General features: G+C 43.1%; 1 protein-coding gene across 12 annotated transcripts in view; it reads right to left on the reverse strand.

Annotated features, from left to right (window-relative positions):
* Positions 1-17,936, reverse strand: part of KDM6A (lysine demethylase 6A) — a 148,727-nt gene extending 130,791 nt beyond the window's left edge. For all 12 annotated transcript variants that reach the window (XR_005256741.1, XR_005256739.1, XM_038135371.1 and 9 more), the window contains exons 1-2: positions 17,625-17,936; positions 17,357-17,420 (exon numbers count right to left, since the gene is read on the reverse strand). Coding sequence is in view for 10 of the 12 variants with exons in the window: in XM_038135371.1 (XP_037991299.1) it covers positions 17,357-17,420; positions 17,625-17,782 (222 nt within the window). In the remaining 2 variants the exon portion in view is untranslated. The remainder of the gene's footprint in view (positions 1-17,356; positions 17,421-17,624) is intronic.
* Positions 17,937-18,084: the final 148 nt, after the last annotated feature.

Raw genomic sequence — 18,084 nt, forward strand, 5'->3', positions numbered from 1 at the left:
ATTACAGACCTGGAAAAAAAAGGGTCACTCATGGAAGTCTGAGTTAAATTTATGCCCACGGGCACAACTTCATTCGCTGGTTCCAAAAGTCTTGCTGGACCAGTCTGGAAGGTCCAAAATTCTGTGCTGTTAACAGTGAGTATTCAGGGAAGAGGAAGCACAAAAGAAATAATCCTTATTTTACTACAACAATCTCAGCAGTTGCATTCCAGGGGGACTACCTACGGCTAAGGCATCCATAGGTAAATGATACTGTGCAATTCTCAAACATTCCTTCATTTTCCTGAAAACTCAGCTAAAGGGATTTATGGGTTGTATTCAAAGTCCCTCAAAAGGCTCAGCTTGCATCTCCTTCCTTTCCAGGACTCATTTCCAACCATCAGCAGTCACCTACTCCATGACCTCATGTGCCAGATGCCACAAATAGGTCAGTTTGTATCTGACCTACAGATCTCCAGGTGAGGCAAACATCAGACACAGGAGGCTTGCAAATTTAGAGCAGCCTCAAAACAAAAAAGAAAAAAAAAAATTCCATTACAGGGCGGGATCCCCCTCAGGGATGGCTTAACCCAAGTTTAGCACTGCAAGCCTTCTCCATTCTCTGATCCTTCCTTCACCTCCTATACTGCCTGGCAGAAGCAAAAGCTTTCATATTTTAGAGTCCTATACTGAGACTGAACAATTAATTGGAACGTTCATGTCACAAATACGAGCTGCTTCCCAAAATCTTGGGAGATCCTCCTTCCACTGGTTATAGAAGTCAAACACGAGAGAAGATAAGCATAAAATAACTTCCTCACGTAATGATGTGGCCCAAAAGAAAAGCTTGTTTAAGGTTGAAAAAGACCAATCCTCATTCCCTGGGAGAAGAGACTGACCCCCACCTGGCTACAACTTTTTTTCAGGGAGTTGTAGAGAGTCATAAGGTCTCAACATTTCCTCCACTGAGAACAAGGACCTCTAAGAGCTCAGACACAACACCAGTTTTTGCAGTCTGCCTGCCTAAAAGTAGATGACACTAAATTAAAGGGATTTCTCCACAGTAATGCAGGCTACATGCACTGAAATAAAACACTAAATACTTGTATGACAGCATCCAAGAGAAAGCTGCTGAGGATCATTCTAAGATATGTATCTATTAAGATGTGCTGTTACAATTAATTGGGTTAATTTTGCATATTTATTCATACATTAATGGGAAAGCATAGCAGTAGACCTGGGGAAAGGTGGAAAATTTAGTAATGCTGAAAATAAAGTTTGAAAGTATTTTTTCCTAAAATTATTGAGTGTCTCCCTCTCACCTGTATCTCTTCAGATTACCATGCACAAACTTATGACTGACACCACACATCATGACACTTATGTGACAGCAGGCCAGGTGCTTGCAAAATTTAGGACAGCCAGATCTAAAAATGCAGGGGCAATGATAACACGACGGGGGGACACACAAAAAAATGAATCTGTTAACTTACTGGAGAGGTTAGGAGGGCAACATTACACAAGCAAAGGAGCCTTTGTCAAAGACGGGACAACTTACACAGATTTACAGCTTCATACAGACATGTAGGTGCAACCCCATGGGCACTCTTCCACAGTAAATGCCACCTGCCAGTGGAAACTCTACCCTTTATTCCAGCTGAGTCCCCAAGTGCTGTGCAACTGTGCCTCCCAGGAGGCACTCCTTCTCCAAAACTAAGGGAATCTTCCTTTAAGTTCTTGCAAAGCAAAAGGTCCAACCAAATGGATAATCAAATGCCAAGGTTCTGATTCATATGCAGGAAGAAAATGCAACATTTCACTTCAAATGTGCATTTCAAGGAGAAACAGAACTCAGCTTTACACTAAGAATCAAAACTATTCAGAAGTAGCAATTAAATTAATTTGACTCTCTTATCTGACTGTGGAAGGAGAGGCAGTATCACAATACCTTCCCCTACCCATTCAGCACCTCTTTATTAATTTCTAGGAAGAATGTGAATTTCTTCTACACAAATGATTACCAATTTAACAAGCACTATCAAGTTACATAAATGTTGCATCATCTTATGAATGCATCTGATGTTTAATAATGTTCTTCTACCTGCCACCTAAATAACACTGGTCACGCCTCTCACACTGCAGTTTCCATCCACAAAACCCATTTCCCACAAAGAGTGTCCCAAGAGCACCTGAAAGCCCCAGCTGCAGACACCACTGCTGCTTCACAAAAACCAACTCTAGCATGTTCAAGCACAAGGGTAAGAAAAAATCACACACCTTGGTACAACCCTTTAGCTACAGCAGCAGCACAGAGCTCCAGGGGGGTTTGACTGTGACACTGCAGGTGATGGTGCAGTGATGCCAACACAGAAACTCCTGTCAGAGCAGAGGAAAGGCCAGCACAGGCACAGCAGCAGAGCCCGAGATCCACGTGGGAACACCAATACCAAGAGGTTGTCCAAATTTGACAGCACACTCATTCTTAAACCCAGGTAACACAAGTACTACTTCATAGCAATTTTTTGCTGTTGTTCAGAAAAAGAAATCACTGACAAACAAGGCACCAAGTGAAACAGGTAATCTCGTTATGAGAATGAGTTCATTTCAGCCATGACATGAAAGGAATCCGGAAAGGCTCTCAAATACTGCAGAAAAATCATGAAAATGGAACCATTGGAGCAGGAATGTGTTCCTTCTCCTTTCCAGCTGTCTGAAGCCTGACAGACCTTAAGCAACTCATTAATGAATTGCTCTAAATCAGTTTGTTCCATTTTTGAGTTCTGGCTGTGGAAGTGAGAAAGCCCTGAGGAAAAAGTTGTGAAATGACCTGTAGTTGAAACTTGTTTTCCTGATTCAGTTGGTAAATCTGCGTATCTGCTTACCAATCCCTGTGGAAGCAGAATTTCCTGGAGTCAAAAATTCCTACCTAGCCGTGTTGAAGAATGTTTAAAGTCAGTGAGTTCTAATGCACTGCAATCAGTGCTGCACTCTACTAGGGTAGCTTCATTCTCTCATCTTAAAAAAATAAAATAATAATCAAGAACATATTAAAATATTCTCAAAATATAAAGAAGTTTTTTCTAGAATTCCCCTGCTGCTTGTTCTGGAAAAATTGAAATTACCTTTAAACTGGATACAGAAACTGAAGTAGAGGAGTCATGCAAAACCCAGAGTGCTGAGGATGGGGCAGGTGACATTGCCTGGCCTTCTCCAGCAGCTCTTAAGTCCAAAGCTGCTCCTCAGTTCCACAGGCATCACACATTCCCTGAATGCACAGAGCTCCTTGTGAAAAATGACTGCTCTTATGAAAATGCAGATTTTCACTTTCATCCAAAAATCAACATAAAAATCACCCCTACCATCATTCTCCACAACCAAGTAGCAAATAGTGGTCTAAAGTGGAAGGCATCAACTATTCCATTCTTTCAAACTACTGAGGACTTGGCTTAATTAGCAATTAAAAGCAAGTAATACAATCGTTCCTTTCTCACTGCACATAATGGAGCCGTCATTGTTCTCAGATTTTTGGCCACAATGCGGGCAAGCTGCAAGTTTGCAACTGGCACTACAGGAAAACATTCTATCATTCAAAAGCAAAAAACAAGCCACCACCATGAAAGAAAATCGACTCATAAAGCAAAACACAATTTAAGATGACAACATTTTTACTGGCAGGGAATAAACAGAGTGCAACATTCTCATTGCACGTTTTTCCTCACAGAGTTTGAACACATCTACACTCACTGATTAACTGAAGGCAATCTCCAAAATCAGGCACTGCAATCCTATGCAGTGATCACATCCCCACCATCCACAATTACCTAAGGAACTCTTACACAATCTTCCACAATTCTTTCACCTGTCCCAAACACATCTGCCTCCAATATATTTCCATGCTACAACACAGCTTCTGCCATGCTCTCCTCCTTTTTTATGTCTCCTTTCCAGGCTTCCATTCAACCATTAATATTTTTTTCAAATTATTCATAGCAAATAAACCTGTAAATATTACTTGTAGTGAGACTGTACAGAGAAAAAAAATCACACAAATTCAGCCAAAATGGGCAGTATTTAACTAATCCCAGAAAACTGCCAGAAGTAATAAACTTTTAATACATGAATTTGGAAGTTAACAGAGACCTTTAAAAACAGAAAATGAGACCTAATTCTGCTCATTAGTTAACGTGGATTCTGATGGTTTCTGGGATCTCATCTTACTTAGGCAACAAAAATTAACTCTGCTATAAGCATTAACACCTCCAAATCCTCCCCCCATATAGAACCAGAAGAGGCATTAAAGCCATTTCAACTACTAATTTCCTCCACAGAGTAACCAGAGTTAAGAAAGCCCTCAAGTACAAAATATGAGTTGTTAGTTAAATTCCATGTGCTCCTACACTAAAGGTAGGATGTGGATCTATGCTCAGGCACATTTTTGGTGTTTTTCTGTGTGGAGCCAGGAGCTGGACTTGGATGATCCTTGTGGGTCCCTTCTAACTCAGGATATTCAGGATTTTAAGTCTATCTGAGGGGTTTCACAAAGGCACCAAAAGAGGCTGGCTCAGACACACATCTCTGTTGTACTGCCTGGTGCTTCCAGTTTTGCTTTCATACACAATACTTTATTATTTTCCTCTTAAGCAAGGTGTACAGAAGTATGTACTATTCTGATTCAAAAGCAGCTGAACAGTTTACTACTATCATTTATTTTTCAGAAAGTATAAAAACTATTCTTACTCTTTGATTTAAAAAAGGAACAAATGAACACTCATTTCTGCTTAAAAGCAAGTAAAAAACCATTTTTAAGAAGCAAAAAAGACCCATAAGTCTAATTTGTGGATAATTTTAACAGGTAACACTTGAAATCTGATAGTCCTTCAGAATTTTGCAGTCTCCCACTCTTGGAAACTTACAGTGTTCAAGTAATTAACAAAATCACAAATTCAAAGGCTCTGCCCTTCCAATCACTAAAACACAGGAGAGATTAAAAATACCTGGAAAACAACACATTTCTGAGCACCACACCAGAGAACAAATAAAGCTTTGAGAACCATGGTGTGTAAAATCTACCCTCAGTTACTATATTTGTAACACGCCCAGAAGCTCCATTAAAGTTTACCAACCAATGTACATAATTTTTGCAGCTCTTTATTCTTCCCAATATCACTGCACTTTTTCTCTCCTGCCAGAGGTTGCCTATGACATGCTTTATGATGTTATATAATGGATGTTTTCCATTTTTCTTATCCTTCCATGTTATCTTACACTCTTTCTACACTTTGTTCTATTAAACTTACTGTTAAATTCTCTAGATCAGCATCATTCTCCCTTACACAGGCTTTCAGTTCCACACTTTCAACTACTTCTTGCCCTTTCAACATATCCATCCGTATCTTCCACACTTCCTCAGCTTTCTTTATCCTTCAAATCTAGAGGCAGGAAAACATGACTTAAGAACAGACACACGAGAGCTCTTGGCTTAGTTTTCACCTTAAGGAAAGAAGCAGAAGTTTCTTTACTCTTCCTTTCCTTGAGGGATAAGGAGGAAAAAAGGGAAGCAGCAATCTAAGATAAAGACATAGAAAACACAGCCAACATCTTACTTTCATTTCAAAAATGGAAGAGAGTTCTGTTATACTCAGAGCATACAACTCTTACTAAGCTTTTTCACACCCTACATGAACTCTCTGCAATTTTGTTAACCTGTTTTGTTCCCATTTATCCTGTTTTTAAAAATCTTCTGAAGCAGGCCCCAGCACCATCAAGCACTTAAATGCTACTGAAGTTACCAGTAATGTTTAGATGGTAACCAAGCATCAGGTAGCTGCTGGAAGAATAAAACCACTGTGATTCACACTGCCATTCCCCTCACCCCCAAAATGGTCTGCATCACTAAGTCACCCATTAATTTCCTTAGTTTCCTACTCTTCCTCACATCTCATCAAAATATTCTTCTTCAACCTTTCTTCTACTTCCTTTAACTGACAATTTCTCCCTTTTATTTTATTATTGTATTCTGAAAAACCTTCCCAAAAGACTGCTTCATTTATCCACTCCCCGAAAATCAAATGGTGGCCTGATTTTCAGTAGTCATAGGCTCAAACATATTCATTAAGTACTCAACCTAGATACCTCAGGATCTTTCCTTCATTCAGTTTTCTCATATACAGTCCTTCTAACATACATTTTGGTGCTCTTGCTGCTGCACACATGCTCAGACCCAAATCTGTCCTACATCAGCTTGTGGCAGGGTTACTTCACTAAATACTCAGTATTCCTTCAGAGTGAGGAAGCCAAGCCACTGCACTCATTCCCTCCCTCCTCTCCATGAAGAAAGAGAAGTTGTGGATGGTTCCATCCCTGGGAGTGCTCAAGGACAGACTGGATGGGGCTTTAAGCAACCTGGTCTAGTGGAGGAGGTCCCTGTCCACAGAAGGAGAGTAACTGCACAGTATTAAAGACACCTTCCAACCCAAACCATTCTGTGATTCTATATAATCTAGTCCTGGCAACCTGTGCTTCCAAATACAGGTAATTCCATTCTCCATACGAAAATAAGGAGCAATAGTTTTAGAAATATTCCTTACAGAAACAGTGCCATATTAACCCTAGCCTCCCAAATCTTTCTCTCAAAGGACCTCCACAGCTTTTTATGCCTGAAAAATGAACTGCATTCACAGAATCAGAGAATACCTCAATGTAAGGGTACAAAAATGGTATAAAAGCCCAAGGATTTCTTTGTTCTGGGTCCCCCTCTGCAGGCAACCAGCTCAAGACCTGTTGCTGTACCACGCTATTAAATGATTTAATTTTACAAATCCAATGCCTGAGTTTTTGCTGCAGGGAACTCAAGGTCAAGCTTGAAGGAGGAAGTGTGTCCAAGGGTCTGTAGGAGCAAGGAGATGGAAGGGGCACCCATCCACAAGATCACTGCACACTCCTGCTGCAAAGGGACTCCAGACCCAGCAGTCAAAGCATGGGTGGGGTGCGTGTGACTCCCAAAATGGGGTGAATTCTCACCATTCTCAGGCAGCAGCACCTCCTTTAATATGAAAATACATCTCATCCAACATTTCCTGGCAAAAGCACAGGCTAGACAAGATGACCCAGCACACTGTCCAGCTGCATTTTGAAAGTGCCCAATGCTGGAGAACCCACCATTGCCCTGGAGAGATTATTCCAATGGCTGGCTGCTGTCTTCGTGAGTTTTTCTTGTGTTCAATAGGAAGTTAGTGCCCAGGAGTAACTTGTACCCATTAAATCTTGTCTTATCGATGTAACTCCTTGTAAAAATGGAGTCTCTCTTCTTTGTAGGCACCCTTTAAGTACTGGAAGATGCTGGTAAAATCTTCCCCAAAGCTTTCTTTTCTCAAGGCTAAACAAACTAGGATGTCCCAGCCATTCTTCTCACTTCAGCTTCTCAGTCCTTTGATTATCTTTGTAGCCCTTCTCTGGACCTTCTCCAGCCTGGGCACATCTGTTCTGTTTAGTGGGCACCAAAACTGCACACAAATCTTCCAGGTGTGGCTTGACCAGCACTGAGTAGAGTGCAATGATAACTCCTTTGTCCTTGTTGGTGATGCCCTCGTTGGTGCAATCCAGCATCCCACCGTCTCCCTTTGCCACAGCAGCACACAGCTTATTTTTATTGAGCTAAATCCACCAGGACTCCCAGGTCCATTGCCACAGAGTTACTTCCCAGCCAGAAAGATCTCAGACTGTGCTGCACTTCTGGATCGTGTTCTCCCACATGCATTTGTCTTTGAGCCTCATAAGGTCCCCATCAGCCCATCCAGGACAGCTCTCCTTTCTGCAGGTTCATTTCCCCCCTCAGTTTGGCACCATCAGCAAAATTCATGAGGGCACACTTAATCCCACCATCCAGATCACTGATGATGGTGTTAAACCCAGTATCAATCCCTGGGGACCCCACTTGTCACAAGCAGTCAGTCTGAGAAGGAGCATTTCTCACCCCGCTCTGGGTGCTGCCCATCAGCCAAGCTCCCAGATCCCTCAGCTGGAACATAACACATTGGTTTCTCTAGGAAGAGGCTGTGGAAACAGCATGGGAAGACTTGAAATCCAGGAAGACAGTGTCCACCACTAGTTCCATATACACCAAGCCGGTTACTCTGTGCTAGGAGGCAATCAGGTTTGCCAAGTGTGATTTGCCCTTGCTGAATCCATGCCAGTTTTTCCCAACCATGTGCTTCATCAGGATTCATACCATAACTTTCCCTGGGACTGAGGTATTGATGGGCTGATAATTTCCTGCGTTCTTGTTTAAACCCTTCTTGAAGATGGGGCAACATGAGCCTTCTCCCAGTCTTCTGGAACATTCCCCAATCTTCGTGACTTCTCAAAGATTACAGAGAGCAGTCTCCCAGCAGTATCCAGCTAGCTCTGTTAACACCTTCACATGGGTAATTTGTAGGGGTTGAGCTCCTGTAATAGCTTACACCCCAATAATTCCTTCAAAGACAGCACGTCTGTGCATGGAACTGGATTTTTGTTCCCAAGGTCTGGGGCCCAAAACTGCTGGTAAAGACAGAGCTGAAAGACGTGCAGAAAACCTCTGGCTTTTTAGCATTCGTTGGCAACTGATTCACCTTTCCTGTTTAATAGTGGGCCAGAACCTTCCTCTGTTTGTGCTTGTTGTTTATGATCCTTTCCTGTAGTTTTTGACATCTCCAGCCAATCTCAAGTCCAGCTGAGCTTTTACTTTTCTAACTGCACCTCTGCACACTCTGGCAATGCCCTTGTAGTCCTCAGTGGGTATTTGCTCATTTTTCTGTTGCTAGTACACTCCTCTTTTGGTTTTGAGCAGACTCAGGAGCTGGCAGCTAAGACAAGGGCATCTCTTACCCTACCTACTTCCCTTCCCTTTAAAGGTGATGAACTGGTTTCATGCTTCCAGAAGAGCCTTCTGCAAGAACTCCCAGCACTCACTAGCTCCTTTATCCACCATGGAATCATCCCTTGGAATCGCTCCCAACTCAATTCTGAGCAACCAGAAGCTGGCTCTTCGAATTTCTAAAACCTTAGTACTAACCTTCAATAGTGGTTATTCAAAACTAGTGAGTTTTCTATTTTTACTAGGTTATTTTTGAGCTGAAGCAGTTCTCCAGCCTGGTTTATCACACAGGCCCAATGATGTTTCACTGAAACATATGAGAAGCAACAGAGTACTTAAAATTCTGTAAGGTAGAAGAAAAATACCTAAAAATAAAACCTTAACTTCAATTCATTATTCTACTCTTTTTTCCTGTGCAAGTAAGTTTTCAAATCGTAAGATAACGAAAACACTGCATAAATAAAAAGTTAAAATGGCAGCTAGAGTGGAAGCAACAGAATACTGACCAAAAAAAAATACATTTCTTGGCTCTATTTGAAAAGCTGTTGCACTGATCTTTTGTCTAATGCTGCAAATGATACTCTGAAATTGCTCAGAATTTTAAGTTCTCAAAATGGAACCAGAAATTTAAGGAAAAGCATATTCACACTCCAGTCCGCTTTAATAACCAATCAATAGTAAGAAGTGAATCACAATTCTCAAATGCTACTGTGAGACAAGGAAATTACTTAAAGCCATTTTAACAAACAACAATTAATTTAACAACTTACCACAAAAGAAATCCATATGCAGACATACAGGGCTCTGTTTGTAATTCATCACACAATTTTAGTCACTCCCTTTACAAAACTGTAAATGAGATCTTAATTCTACATCTTAATTAAATAAGCTCCTGCCATGAACACTACATAGCAAATCCAAGAATCATAAAGGAAGGTAATTTGTCAATACAGCTCTGATGATGATCCCTGCATCCTCTCACACTCTGAAGTGAAAGTACCTGATAAACAATGTTCTTCAACTCCCAAATATGCTTAATGGAGGCTTAGTTCATTAACATGGTATTTTAAGTATGCAAGTAATACCTTCCTATGACTCTTTAAATACAAATAATAACATTCAGTATCAAGAATAATACCTGAACCACCGCAAAATTTAGACAGAGGCTCGTTTTAGACATGTACCATTCAACAAACTTTATAATGCCCACAAGCAAACTAACAAATGGCCCAACCTACTCTTACAGTATCAGCAGAACTCATCTTGAAAACAAGCTTTGAGCAGACCCCTATTTAAACAGGCCAGTCATGGAAAGGGCTTTTCCACAGGGGAGTTACTCTACTATAGTTATTTCTTTAGTGTGCCTATCCATAAAGCAGAAACCTGTAATAAATATTTAAGTATTTTTTCTTGCTTTTCTGAACTTCACTCCTCCAACAAACTCAGACTGAACTATATTCAATACAATCCCTTTCTTTCTCCATATCAAAAATGTTCTGTAAGGTACCAAGCTCATCCTCTCAGGTGCACCTACACAAATCCTGGCAGCCTTCACAGGGCTCCATACAAGACCCACTGATTTCAGTTTTGTCTGGTTTTAACTACAAATTAAGCATTCTGCCAGATTAACATTGCTAAGATATTCTACAAAGAGTCAACTGCTCTCTATAATGACACATCAGGTTTAATAAGCATCACTTCAATGTTTAATTGTGAAAATACATTACTCAAACATTATGCTTCAAACACCACAGCTGCAGGACTTCATCAAGAAAAGGGGTTACAACTAAGTAACTTACATGAGTTTTTAATGTAAAAATACAAGATAGGTATGGCACTGAGGGACTAAAGTTGTATCCATATAACTATGATTCAGAATCAGCAGGACAGTGGTTCAGCTCCTGGAATTACCTGATCCAATACTAAACCTGCCACCCAGCTCAGATCTGCACTCACCTCACACTCTCAGCCCATCTCCTTAATTCATTTCTGCAGAAGCTCATCCAAGCCCTCTAAGAAATAACTGATTTTTACAAAACTATGTAAGCATTCTCCAACTACAAATATACTTATTTCCTTCCTTTTCAAACTGTTGAAAATATAGCAAAATCCCTCCCTGTATCTGAACATTCCACCAGGTGAGGACCAAGAAGAACTATTTTTGTTCAGTAATCTGAGAATAACCTTAGGTTAACTGATGAACCTCTAAGGCTGGAAACCAGAACTTAATTTCTCCACAGAACATAAGTTTGCCTAATTGTCAGAGGAATAAAGAACAACAGTGGGCCATGGCATATAATTCTGGCACTGGGAAGTCTTGTGACAAGTGTTAATCAGGAAAAAGTCACTTTATAGCCATAAACATTTTCCATGACTCTCTTTAATTTTGTATCATCTCACTAATGTAATGAAAACAAATGTTTCTACATGCACCAAGCTATCCAAGCATGAAACATCTACTCTTTTCTAAAATGGTATAACAAACATATGGCATAGCTTTTAGAAGATGCTTTCAACACTTACTTCAGATGGTATCAACATTTGCAGATAGTTTTACCTCTATAATTACCAAGTCCACTCAACCCACTACAGTGAGCAAACAGCCATGCAGGCTGACAAGAGGCACAGAGCCATGCTGAAAGCACACCTGAGTAACAGCATGCACAGACAAAGCTTTAGATTGTCTATTCCTTCTTCACATACTGTACCTGGATTCACCCAGAGAGAAATGTGAAAGCTAGAGGCCACGAGTAGCATGATGCACAAAAAGGATCAATGGTTCAATTACTGGAATGGGATGAAAACAGTTGTGTCCCATCCTTGCCACTGTTTTTCTTCACACTTTCCAAAGTTAAATAATTTATCAGAACTTCTATTCCTGAGCTGCTAAAATACAGCAGTTTTTCGCTCTCTTCTCCGTCCTCAACCACTGCCCACCTTGGCTATTTGAGTACTAAAGTCAGTAGGGCACAAATGACCTTAACATGATGCACTTGTACCACTTAGAGGAATGTACCACTTCAGCCTCCAGACTCAGTAGATCAGTACTTAAAAGCTACAACATGCAACATGCATTCAACAACAACAAAAAAAACTTACATTATAATCCCTATTAATGGTCTCCTGACAGTGAAGATAAAACTTGCTGAAATGCAAATGCCAACACATCAAGTGTCCCGCAATCCTAATTACACCTCTACAAAAGCATTTTGTTTGTGGACAGAGATCCATCCTTCTCTCTTCATTAACACATTAAAATGACAAGTGTAATGTTTCTGACTTCATCAGTTTTCCTGCCTTCAGAAAGTAGTACCAACACTGTACTTTACACTTGAGGAACAGCCAAAACATTCAGGAATATATGTTTAGAGCAATAAAATCCTAGTATTAAAAAAAAAAAAGAAGTCTTAAACGCTAGCTGTGAAAGTATCAACACATGCTAAGTATTTCATACTTAGAGTACTGTGTAATGTCTGTTTTTAAAAAGTTGGTTTTAATACTGGATGAAATACAAATACTGCAAACCTATAAGCAAGTAGCAGGATACACAACCATTAATATACACTATGGCTGTGATTTCCAAGTAGAAACTTGGAAACAGAAACAACCAGGAACTATAGAATGTGTCACCCATTACACCTTAACTGGATCCCTGAAAGGTGCACCCTATTAATACAACCTGCATACAAAAAAAACCAAAAACTGATCTTAAAGAAATCTATGGGTCAATTAAAATTACCCAATAAACACACAAAAACGTGACTCCTTCAAAAAAATCCTAGAAAACCAGTTCAACCCATAACACAATTTACAAAATTTTATCCAACTTCAACTTGCTCTACAGGACAGACAGCACACTAGATAATAAACGAGTAATAGGAAGTACACAACATATTACAAAAAAAAAAAAAACACCCAAACATAAAGGAACAACTCAAATACAAATTTATAGAAATTGGAGAGGCTGCCCACTTCCTGGAGTGCCTTACAAATGTCTCCTGGTACCAATTTCCAGTTTCTCAATTCCCAGTACTGCCATTATATAAGACAAACATTCTTAATTCTTTTTCAAGCAATATTTCTTTGTTTTGATGAAACTAAATCAAGCCAAAATCTTTCCAGTTATTGAAAAAAGAAAAAAACACTTCACTACACTAAGATTAACCTGCTAAAATGTTTTCTTGCATAATAATTTTTCAAGCAGCCTGTTATAAATAAAACTGTGTATATTTTATTATGGATTAGTAGGAAATTAACATTAATGTCAACACTCAAAGGACACAGTCAACATATACTAATTCACATTGTCTGAAACTATTTTTAAACAAGCAACACTAAAACCGTAAGAAAAATGAAACAATATTGTCACTGTGCATTTATTTTGTAAGCTTCGTAAAAGCACAGATAAGCACGCTGTTAATTTTGTCAACACGCGTGGCCTTTACACAAAGGAAATACCATTTTTAAAATCAGCTGGAAAACAAAAGGGCTGCTAAACCATGAGAGGTAACACAAGACTAAAACATGGCATATTGTGTGGAACTACTTCATCTCTCCAAATCGACTTCAACATCAATACTTTTAAATGGAAACATGCTTCAGTTTTTGTCCACAGGATATGACAAACTGATTAAACTCAATGAATAGGAATTAACAAGCATCTTATACCCAATACATCAGACCAGCTACATCAACCTACATCTGTATAGATGCCAATTACAGCTTATGAAACGATAGTTTGTCACTGCAATCAAGTCAACTTTGGCTAAACGCTGGAAACATCATCAAAAAAAAAAAAAAAACCAAAAAAAAAAGGAAGGAAAAAAAAAGGAAATGCTCTGCAATTCACTTCCAATACAATGGATATGCTCGCCCTCCCCCCTCAAGTAATCTTTAAGCTTCACCTCCTACTAGAATGCCTTCCTGGGAGAAAGAGACATCAAGACACCAGCAGGGTTTTTGTTTTGGGTTTTTTTCCCTCCTTCACGTTAATGTTCTTGTCAACTATGGAAGCATAACAGCGAGCACTTTCTCCTGCACAAGACTGACTACGTTGGATTTCCAGCATTTCAACCAGTTTGAAAGGTGATCTCTTAATTTCCCTCCCCTCTTTGCCAAAACCACACTAACTGCAAACTATGATTTTCAAGCTCCTTTTTCTGCAAAATAAATGCAAAATTTCTGGCAACAGAAAATTCCATTCCTTTGTCAGACACGCTCACAGCATGTACACCATTACAGGAAAGTTTCTTTTGGCTTATCACATACCCAATACGTGGGGCAACATTACAATATTGCTGACCCTTAATCTATAGCTTCAATAATTCATAAAATTGTACAGATCTCATGTCCTGTCTGCCCTTTTGATTTGCTACATCCAGCAGCACAGCTTGGTTCAGTTCACGATACTACAGCCCATACATCCTCCAAAGCAAAACCACCAAAAACGGGGGACTGCAGACCTGCAGCACAAATAGAACCCACAACTAAATTAAAGCTCTAGACATGAAGCCTCCTCCACCTCTCAAAGAGATCCCAGTTTTCTTATTATTATATCCTGTCAGGGTGTGGCTTTGTTAAACCAAAGTTCCCACTGCAAATACCTCTGGCAATCCCCTCCAAGCCAATGCACACCTTAGTGAACCCCACCAGAAATAAGGAGTGTCTTCTTGCACCCAGGCACCAAATTTAAGCCCAGAACAGACTCCTCCTGCTGCACAAGTAGCCAGGCAGGGAAGGGAGCTGTTCCTCAAATAGATACAACCCAGAACCTCCCGTGAGCCTCCCCAGACAGGTACCCTGCTCCTGCCACCTCAAGCACAGGCAACCAGGGAGCACTGGCAAGCCCCACAGAGCACTCACGGCTCCAGCCTGGCAGCCTCTGGAAAAGGTTCAATAGTAGGTGTGCTCTTCTCACAGCGAGAGGAGCACTGATAAATTTCTGCCTTTGTGAAGAATTTCTCTGAAAACATGACTCAATGGTTTTCCTTACCGGCTACATTTGCACATAAATCTCACACTGTAACGTGCTGCCTTGTAGATTCTTAAATCAGTCAGTCAGGATTTCATAATTATGTAGTCTAGGGTCTTTGTTAGCTGTTGTTGCTCCATGCACAAAAGGAAACATTTTGTTGCTATCGCTGTAAAACCTATTAATTAACTACACATATATTCGGCCACAGTTTCTACTATAAAAATAACTGCTACATTGAATTAAAGTGGTCTGCTAGATTAATTGCTCTAAAGCCCTCAATAGAGCATGAATTGCATAAAGCTTCACACTGAACAGGAACGAAGCAGAAAATACCTTAAAAATAGCAACTTCTCATCGGTAACAGAAACACAAGCACGTTCCTTCAAAGTAAAAAGCACAAACAAAACCGAAACTGGTTCAAACCAAGAAACCCCTCTCGAACATCTCTGCACTGAACAGCAACGTTTTAATCCTTCTACTTCCTTAAATAATCTACCTTTCTCAGAGACAAGTTTTACAAAGAGCATGCTTCGTGAGTTACTGCGCAATTCATAAACGTACAAAACACTATCTGAAAACTGAGGTGAAATAGCAAAATATCTGGTTTGCTTGGGGATTTTTTAGGTATTCACTGCATGGATTTGCAGCTTAATACAGTAAAAGAGCATCCACAGATATTTCTGAAAACGCATTTCAAAACTAGCAAAAGGCCATGCAACTTCAGATTTTATATACAAAAATTACAACTGACTGGCATTTTTAAAAAAGCATTATACGTAACAAAGGCACAAAACTCAACTAATAGTCTGAACTGCTCCTTGCACCATTTAATTTTACAGTACGCAAAATAAAACTTAAACCGGGGATTTTATGCGACAGATGATCTAATGAGATGTGAAGCTTTCTTTTTCTATCTGGCATCCTTAAGCTCTATCCCATACGGGATTCGGTCTAAAATTTCCAATAGCCTCAGCAGCATTCACACAGCAGAAACGAGTTCTGGTCTACCAACAGTTAATGTACATTATTTAACTGGTTTGACATGTCACTCCCCTACCTTTTTGATTAATGGGAAGAAGTGCTCTTATAAATAACTCTGAAAATCGAAAGGAAACCGCGAGATTTTTTTTCTTTTTAAATATAAGCAGAAAGGAAAGTGTACTTGCTTCTCCTTCCATCCCTCCCCCCTCCCCCCACGTCCTGACATTGAGCTTTTCCAATCCTGCCAGAAATAAACACCCAAACACAAGCACAGGCCTAGGCTATCCAACTCAACACGCTTTAGAGTCAAATCTTCAGATCAACCAAAACCAGCAGCAGAAAAAAAAAAATTCTCCACGATACAGTCCGGGCACAACAATGGGATGAGCAGTGTCAAACGCCAGACTAGTGACAGGAACAAGCCAGGAAGCAGGAACCAGAGTAGCACTGTCCCCTTTGCTTCAGCCGTGTAGCATTTCAAAAACAGTTCCACTTATTCAGTTACCCGAACGCTTCCCTGGCGTGTGGTGTTTTCAGCACAGCTGGCAGACACTCGGCCCGCACAGCCTTTGTCAGCAGCTCACGGATGGGCAGCAGAACGTGCTACAGGTTGATAAGGAGGGCACCGGCGCTGCAAAGCAGCAGGAAAGCGCCCAGAAAGAACTTGGGATGCGCAGGAGAGTTTCCCTCGGCCTTCACCGGGGGCTCCGCGCTCCCCATATTCGCTCCCGGTGTTTGTTTCGTGTTTACCTCCCCCCCCTTCTCTTTCTCCTCCCTGTCCGGCCATCTTGGGCCGACAGGAGCAGCCATTACTTAACTAAATGACAGGGCCAACAACTTTCCACAGAGACAAACACCCCTCTCCGGACACCGGGCCGGGCGGCAGCAGCCCGCGGGACGCCCCGTTCCCTGTCAGGCCGGGACAGCGGGCGGGACGCTGGGCTCGGTGAGGACCGGGCACGCTGCATGGAGGCAGCGGGGCCCGCAGAGTAAACAAGTCACTCGGACGGGCTCCGGGAGCCGCTCAGCGCCGCGCCCGCCCCAGCCCGGACCCCGCGCTCCCTGCGGGCTCCGGCCCCGGCTCCGCTCCCGGCGGCTGGGGGCGAAAATCACGAGGGAGGGTCCGGGGAGCGGCAACGTCAGCAGCGCCGAGCGCGCCCTCCCTCCCTCGCTCTCCCCCCGCTGCCGCCTCCTCCTCCTCCTCCTCGTCCTCCGCCTCCCCCCCTCCGCCCCCGCGCCCCCTCCCCCGGCCCGTCCGCTCCCGGCCCTGGGTTCCGCCGCTCTCCCGTCCCAGGGCTGGACGGGCACCCGCATGGCCACGCTCCCCTCGTCCCGCTCGGGGAGAATGGCGGGGGGGAGGGGGGGGTAAAAAGGAAAGGGGCAAAGGCGGCAGCAACGCGCTGAGACCCCGCGGAGGTGGCGGTGCCCCCCGCACACCCCCTGCACACACTCACCGTGCGGGCCCGGGGGTCCCGAGGGAAGGGGCGGCGGGGCCGCCTCGCTCCCCATCCCCCGTTTCCCCCCCCCCCTCCCCCCCATCCCCGCTCCACATCCACCCTCGCGCTTACCTTTAACAGCAAGGCCTTCGTTCTGGCGCCATCTTCATGAAGCCTCAGAAATCCGAAGAGCCGGCTGCGAGGAGGGGAGCGGGCGGGAGGGAGGGGAGAGAGAGGCACCGGCGTTAGCGAGAGTCAGCGCGGCGGGCGGGCGAGGGCAGAGCGCGGCCCGGGAGCGGCGGCGCACGGGGAGCCGCGGGCAGGGGAGCGGGGGGACACGGAGGGAGCGCGGGCCGAGCCGGGACACGGAGGCGGCCGGGGCGCAGTGGGGAGCGGGTACCTGTCGAGGCCGGATAGGGCTTCTCTCTCCTGGGCTGTCAAGCTGGCGAAGTCCTCCTCGCTCTGGCCGCTCGCTTTCCCCGCCGCCATTTTCTTTTCCTCATCACCGAAAGGAGCAGCAGAGGCGGCGGCGGCGAGCGACACTCCGCACGATTTCATGGAAACGCAGCGTAATTAACTCGCGGATCGCACCCCCCCCTCCCTGCGCGCCCCCAACACCCCCCAGCGCCGGGCGGGGCGGGATGCCCGACACACACACACACCACAACTTTTATTACAACAACAACAGCCGGCAGGGAGGGGGAGGGAGGGATGGAGGGGAGGGGAGAGGGAGGGAGGGAGGCGGGGGGAAGCCCCGCTGCTCGGAGGAGGAGGAGGAGGAGGGAGGGAGGGAAGGAGGGGGGAGGGAGCCCCAGCGCTGGAGACTCGGGGGAGGAGGAGGAGGAGGCGGCGGCTGCGGA

The sequence above is a fragment of the Motacilla alba genome, chromosome 1 (genome assembly GCF_015832195.1).
Source record: "Motacilla alba alba isolate MOTALB_02 chromosome 1, Motacilla_alba_V1.0_pri, whole genome shotgun sequence".
Taxonomy (NCBI): domain Eukaryota; kingdom Metazoa; phylum Chordata; class Aves; order Passeriformes; family Motacillidae; genus Motacilla; species Motacilla alba.